The 7,252-nt window shown below is 38.1% G+C and overlaps 1 protein-coding gene across 1 annotated transcript in view; it reads left to right on the forward strand.

The window, feature by feature from the left end:
• ccdc85a (coiled-coil domain containing 85A) overlaps positions 1 to 1,040 on the forward strand; it is a 45,416-nt gene extending 44,376 nt beyond the window's left edge. Inside the window, exon 4 of the mRNA XM_026309770.1 lies at positions 1,025 to 1,040. Within this exon, the coding sequence (XP_026165555.1) occupies positions 1,025 to 1,040 (16 nt within the window). The remainder of the gene's footprint in view (positions 1 to 1,024) is intronic.
• The last annotated feature ends 6,212 nt before the right edge of the window (positions 1,041 to 7,252 follow it).

Below are 7,252 nucleotides of genomic sequence, written 5' to 3' on the forward strand. Positions count from 1 at the left end.
ACTCTGTGACCGTTCTTGACTGGCCCAGCCAGAGCCCTGACCTAAACCCAATTGAGCATCTCTGGAGAGACCTGAAAATGGCTGTCCACCAACGTTCACCATCCAACCTGACAGAACTGGAGAGGATCTGCAAGGAAGAATGGCAGAGGATCCCCAAATCCAGGTGTGAAAAACTTGTTGCATCATTCCCAAGAAGACTCATGGCTGTACTAGCTCAAAAAGGTGCTTCTACTCAATACTGAGCACAGGGTCTGAATACTTATGACCATGTGATATTTCAGTTTTTCTTTTTTAATAAATTTGCAAAAATTTCTACATTTCTGTTTTTTTCTGTCAAGATGGGGTGCTGAGTGTACATTAATGAGAAATAAAATTAACTTTTTTGATTTTGGCAAATGGCTGCAATGACACAAAGAGTGAAAAATTTAAAGGGGTCTGAATACTTTCCGTACCCACTGTATTTACACTCAGTAGAAGTAAAATAGATAAACTATTTCTAAAGTTCCATTTTTACTTCTTCCATCTCAATGTTAATCCCTTATGCTATTTGATGCTGGGTAGCTAACATACCTTTTTTGTTTGTCAGTTGCCAGCTGTGACTGAAAACAAGGCTGGTGTGAGCAGCTTGTGGACTGGAACGCCAAAACAATGTGCTGAAAAACGCTAAAATGATCAGTATACTGCAGTTGATAGGAACTGTAATGTTGGGTGCAAATAATCAGTTAATTAACTGAAAAAACTCCTTAATGAACTCTAATTCCTCCAGTCTTATCCCACCTTTTCCATAAAGTTGAGCATATAATTTTGGCTGAGCAATGCTGATTGTTTGGTGGACAGAAGTATTTGATTTTTTTTTAGGCATTTACATTTTTCCATTAAACTTAGATGCTGGGTTAATATTTACTGATGAATGCTCTCAATGGGTGAATAAATCAGCTACCATCTATTCTGCAGAGTACAGGCTCCACAAACAAATATATGGATCCACATGCAATCATTTCTCTCTTTCCTTCTTGTTTTTCAGCTTTGATGCCTCCTGACCATGACATGCCTTGTGATCAGATGCTGCTGTGACAACACACATCCCCGGGAAAGAAAAAGAGGATTATTTGCAGGACAAATGGATGGAGGGATAAGTGAATTGATGCATAACTGGACAGATAATTTACTGCTAAATTCAAAATCAGGCAGTGAAGGTTGAGGGAGCTGATATGTGAAACAAAGCAACAAAGTGGCAAAACACTGGAAACACTTGAACACTATCTCTCTGCCCTGTCTGCTGCTGCTGCTGCTATGCATTTCTTGTGAACCACCACTGAAAGTGAATGTCATTATTCAGATGGGCAAAGGCTCATTCCTGCATTGCCAAAAAGAAGAGAGGAAAATAAACAACACAGCTGAAAATCTTCATGTTGCCAACAAAATAGTCCTACCTCTTCAGAAGACAGAGACCTTTAGAATGAAAGAAGCTATATATGAAGAGTAACTTCTCCTGCTAACACTGGAGGTTTTGTCCCCTTCTCTACACAATCACAATACCAGTGATTACTTTAAAACTGAACATAGAACATGTGATGACAGTAACTATTTTAACAATCTTTGTAGAACTGGAATTAAGCACAAAATATGTCATTTTAACATAAAAGACTTTTTCTTAGTTATTTGAAAATTTTTTCCAATTTATTAAAACTCTCATCATTTATGTACTCACCAGTGTAGTTACTGATATCTGGGAACGTGTAAAAATAAAAAGTCCAACAGGGCAAGAAACACATGGATCAGATGATTGGACAGGTTGTAAACAAAGCCAGTTTAGCTACGTGTAATAATCACATCCCAAATGTTAGTAGTTTCTCACATGAAAACTGTTCACACATCCACACTAAAAGCATTTTTCAAAAACAGGGACAACTGAACTGACCCTCATCTGACATGGATTTACAGACAAAACATTTAATTGAGAAAGATTATTGTGTGAAAAATGACTAAATGTTGCAGCTCTACTTTCATCTAACAGCTAATCTTGCAGTCAGAGCATGGCGGTGTCAGATTACATCTTTGTTCTGCTGCTGCTTCTTTAAACTTTAATGGTTTTTCAAAAACTACATCAATCAGTCAAATCACAAAAATTTTGTATTGTGAAGTAAAACATTAGCAATAAGTTTTAGACTCACTAGACCCTGTGGTGGCTGAAGAAATATGGTAGTAGTTTGACGGGCTAGACATGGTGCAGGAAATAAGGTCCCCATATAAGGTATGGACTAGGCTGAGGGTTTGTCTGATCCTGTCTGATCATATAACTGCTCATTGTTTTAGATTTACAGCAAACAACATGGTGAGTACAAGACAAGGGCTGAGTTCAAAATTGCAGACTTCCCCACTATATAGTATGCAAAAACTAGTATCCGTGGCGAGGAGTATGTTCCAATTGGTAGCATGCGAAAAACAGTAGGTGAGAAGTACCCGGATGACCTACTACTTCCACCCGAATTCTGTAACATGGATACAATGGACACTTTGCTATCCCATGAGGCCACAAGAGATGAGACGTCATATGCCAGAAAATATGCCGTTGCGGTTTTTTACCCTAGGAAAAAACATTTTTCGTTATGGTTAAATTATTGCACCTGTTTAACATAATCTAAATAAACATCAATCATGAATAAAGTATATATCTATCTATCTATCAACATGGTGGCTGTAGTACGTCCAAATTCCAGTCATACTACCCTTATTCATACTATATACTGTAGAACGTACTGTTTTAACGGGTGGGAAGTGCGTACTTACTCAAATGTAGTACTAGATAGTATGAGATTTCGGATGCAGGCAAAAATAGGCCAAAATTTTCCCCCAAAAAATTTGCAGGGTTATAATAAATTGGGATTATAACAGTGCAGTTAATACAAAAAATAGAATTTGACACTGCAGTTACCAGCACAGCTAGCATTTTAGCTAGCATTAGCATATTAGTATAAGCTAATACAGAAGTTGCCAAGTTCCATATGCCATATTGGGAGGTACAGTGGCTTCGGAAAGTATTCAAACCCTTATTACACAGTTTATTGTGTTGTAGAATCAATTTCAAAAGGATAAAATTTTGTCTGTGCAATATGTACTTAGTAAACTGTCGTAGATTGGATCGGAAGTGTCTGAACTGTCATCTTCAAGTTTCTACAAATATTCTATGGTGTTTAAATCTGGCTGGGCTCAAGTGTTGTCCTGAAGCGACTCAAATTTTGTCTTGGCTGTTTGCAGGTGAAATATGAATATTTTTTGTTTTTCAGAGACCTCTCCCTTATCTCCCCACAACCTTTAGACCTGGGCCCTTATTCACAAAGCTTCTTAAGCCTAAAAGTTGCTCTTAGTGAAGAAATTCTAAGAAAATTCTTTTCCCTTAAATTTAGGACTAAATCTTTGTAAAGATAAAAATGATTTATGAACCATCTTAGCCCTAAAAACAGCTCCTAAGGTAAAAATTGTTAAACGTATAGAGGAGGACATTTAAGAGGTTTAAGAGTTTCTTCAGCAGAGGACAAAATGGCTGAAAGAAGAAATATTCTTCAAACATTGAACAATCATGAGTTAATGAAATGCTACAGATTGGATTGCAATGGGATGTTTGTGGTTGAACTTATTAGAGATACGCTCACATCTCCCTCCCAACATAGTAACGTCATAACGCCAGAAAAGAAAGAGATTACAACACTGAGGTATTTGGCAACTGGAAAAATGCAACAGTGCAGTAGTGATGACTTGTCTGTCAGTGCATTTTAAGACCTTTACAGATAGTTTTTGACCAATCCCAGTCCTTGAAATGCTGGGTCACCCCTAGCAACAGGGTCAACCACATCTCCTCACTAAGATAAAGGTTTTTGTACTTTCCTTACTCAGCGCTGCTCTGAGAAGTTTGCTAAATCACTTTTACTGTTGGACTCCCAGCTAGGACTTTTTAGGCTAAGATAGGAGTTCTGAGAGGATTCTAAGAAGCTTTGTGAATACGGGCCCTGGTGTTTCCAAACTTCTTCCATTTCATTATTATTGAAGCGATTGTGTTCCTGGGAACACCCAAAGCTTTACACCTGATTACAGTCTGGAGTGACAGAGCAAAATGCATCAGAGCAAGTCTGCATACTTTTGTAAAGAACAGATTTCAGGTTTTGATTCAATAATATATTTTCAAACATTTTTAAAACTCTATTGTCTCAAAGGAAGTTGGCTGGAGGGTAAAAAGGCCTCTGAATACATTTCAAAGCGACTGTACCTGTAGCTTCAGTGTGACGTTTTGGGCCTGTGTATTGAAAAGGGTGCTGTAATACGAAGGGAGAATTTTAATATGTTCTTGTTTAGGGGCAAAGAAAAGGTGTGTTAACTTTCTGACTCTTGTTCAACTTTTGTGTCAAGGTTCTTTCATATACCGGCAGTGTTATAGTATTAAACTTTGTGTCAGCATTCAGTCATATAGTTAGTGCCTGTGCGCTGGTCATTTTCCACAATCCCTGGTATCTGACCATGGACAATGTGCCTTGTGTAACATTTTATAACTGATTATAAAGCAGGTACTAGGTTCTGTATGCCACAGGGCACAGGCAGATTAGGTAAGGTTTTAATGGCTGTACAGTGGATATCAACCACCAAATAATATTGAACTGCATTTTGTTTGACCAATATTGCAATTTAAATTGCTAATATTTTCTTTAAATTTGTATTTGTGGTCTACATAGTTTTAAACAAATTATTGTACTAAACATGAATAGAACCAGATAAAATACCAGTGTCAACGTCAAATTAAAAAGGAGTACTTTATAATAATACACTATGGCAGTATCCTAACAGTACTACATAATATTCAAATACATGACACATGTCATGGCATTCCAGAGGCTTAACATTTACTCATCTCATAAGTATATTTGGCAAATATGGAAAAAATTACAATTTTGTAGAAAGGCATTTCTCACTGGGACTGGACATCTAATGGTGCACCTACATTATGACGGCGTTCATTTAAAAATCTTAAAAGCATTCATTCAGCTCTACAGGCTGAATGGGTGAGCTCTGAATCCTGGGAATCTGTGTGCAAAGGTTTTGAGGTTAGAAAAATGCCATAATGGGGTAAAACTTTAGAGGAAATTCTGTGTTTAAAAAATTGTTTCACTGGAGACAGTTTATTGGAAATAGTTGCCAATATGGACTGTGAAATCAACAACTGCCAGCTTAAATTTTCACTTGGTACAGTTTTATAAGATTAAACTAAAGTATGGTGCTTGTGATTTGAAAAGTTCTCATCACAGTTTCAATATAGAGTAAAGGATTGTTCAAATCTACCTTCATTTATCTTACTTGTTGCATGAATGTGCTCATTATGAGCTTTATAAATAGAAGAAGTATCAATAATATTTTCCAGGACCTGTATTTTCCCTCTTTTTCCTGGAAACCTTTCTCGTCATTCTCTATAAATTATTTGATATTTACACAATTACAAGGATATTGTCAAGAAAAACTGAAAATATGCTACACCCAAGCATATGCAGGTCCAGCCAATAGAAATATGTAGCCTAAGTAAAAATGCGTTTCACTTAATCATATTGGTTTGAAAGAAAACACTAAGCAATTTCATCAAGGTAAAAACAACTGGTAAGCATGTAACTTAACCAGGATATAGCATTAACATGAATACTTATCCACGTGAGATGAGGTGAGACCAGCTGAACTTCATTTCCAAAGGAAAATTCAGCCAATTGTGAAAGTAATAAGTCAACTAGTCAGAAGTAATAACAGTCCCATTCAGGTTAGTTAGTTACCTAAATCTTTGATATATTGCATGTTAGTTAAAAGTCATGAAAAGTCAAAATTAAGAATTTGTCTTGGTATGAAATCCCAGTAAGAATATTGATGTGTACTTATGAAGTGTTTTAAAATATCTATTGCATAATCCTCTTTTTTTCTTTAAAACCAAAAAAGTCCAGGCAGGCATACTACAATTTCTTCATTATGCTTATAGCACCAAATTGAATTGAATACAAATGTCTTGGATATACAGTGGGTACGGAAAGTATTCTTTCTTTACACTCAGCACCCCATCTTGGCAGAAAAAAACAGAAATGTAGAAATTTTTGCAAATTTATTAAAAAAGAAAAACTGAAATATCACATGGTCATAAGTATTCAGATCCTGTGCTCAGTATTGAGTAGAAGCACCCTTTTGAGCTAGTACAGCCATGAGTCTTATGATGCAACAAGTTTTTCACACCTGGATTTGGGGATCCTCTGCCATTCTTCCTTGCAGATCCTCTCCAGTTCTGTCAGGTTGGATGGTGAACGTTGGTGGACAGCCATTTTCAGGTCTCTCCAGAGATGCTCAATTGGGTTTAGGTCAGGGCTCTTGCTGGGCCAGTCAAGAACGGTCACAGAGTTGTTCCGAAGCCACTCCTTTGTTATTTTAGCTGTGCGCTTAGGGTCATTGTCCTGTTGAAAGGTGAACCTTCGGCCCAGTCTGTGGTCCTGAGCACTCTGGAAGAGGTTTTCTTCCAGGATATCTCTGTACTTGGCCGCATTCATCGTTCCTTCAATTGCAACCAGTCGTCCTGTCCCTGCAGCTGAAAAACACCCCCACAACATGATGCTCCCACCACCATGTTTCAGGGATTGTATTGAGCTGGTGATGAGCAGTGCCTGGTTTTCTCCACACAAACCGCCTAGAATTAACGCCAAACAGTTCAATCTTGGTCTCATCAGACCAGAGAATCTTATTTCTCATAGTCTGGGAGTCCTTCATGTGTTTTTTGGCAAACTCTATGCGGGCTTTCATGTGTCTTGCACTGAGGAGAGGCTTCCGTCGGGCCACTCTGCCATAAAGCCCCGACTGGTGGAGGGCTGCAGTGATAGTTGACTTTGTGGAACTTTCTCCCATCTCCCTACTGCATCTCTGAGCTCAGCCACAGTGATCTTTGGGTTCTTCTTTACCTCTCTCACCAAGGCTCTTCTCCCACAATTGCTCAGTTTGGCTGGATGGCCAGGTCTAGGAAGAGTTCTGGTTGTCCCAAACTTTTTCCATTTGAGGATTATGGAGGCCACTGTGCTCTTAGGAACCTTGAGTGCTGCAGAAATTCTTTTGTAACCTTGGCCAGATCTGTGCCTTGCAACAATTCTGTCTCTGAGCTCCTTGGGCAGTTCCTTCGACCTCATGATTCTCATTTGCTCTGACATGCACTGTGAGCTGTAAGGTCTTATATAGACAGGTGTGTGCCTTT

The sequence above is a fragment of the Mastacembelus armatus genome, chromosome 15 (genome assembly GCF_900324485.2).
Source record: "Mastacembelus armatus chromosome 15, fMasArm1.2, whole genome shotgun sequence".
NCBI classification, from domain to species: domain Eukaryota; kingdom Metazoa; phylum Chordata; class Actinopteri; order Synbranchiformes; family Mastacembelidae; genus Mastacembelus; species Mastacembelus armatus.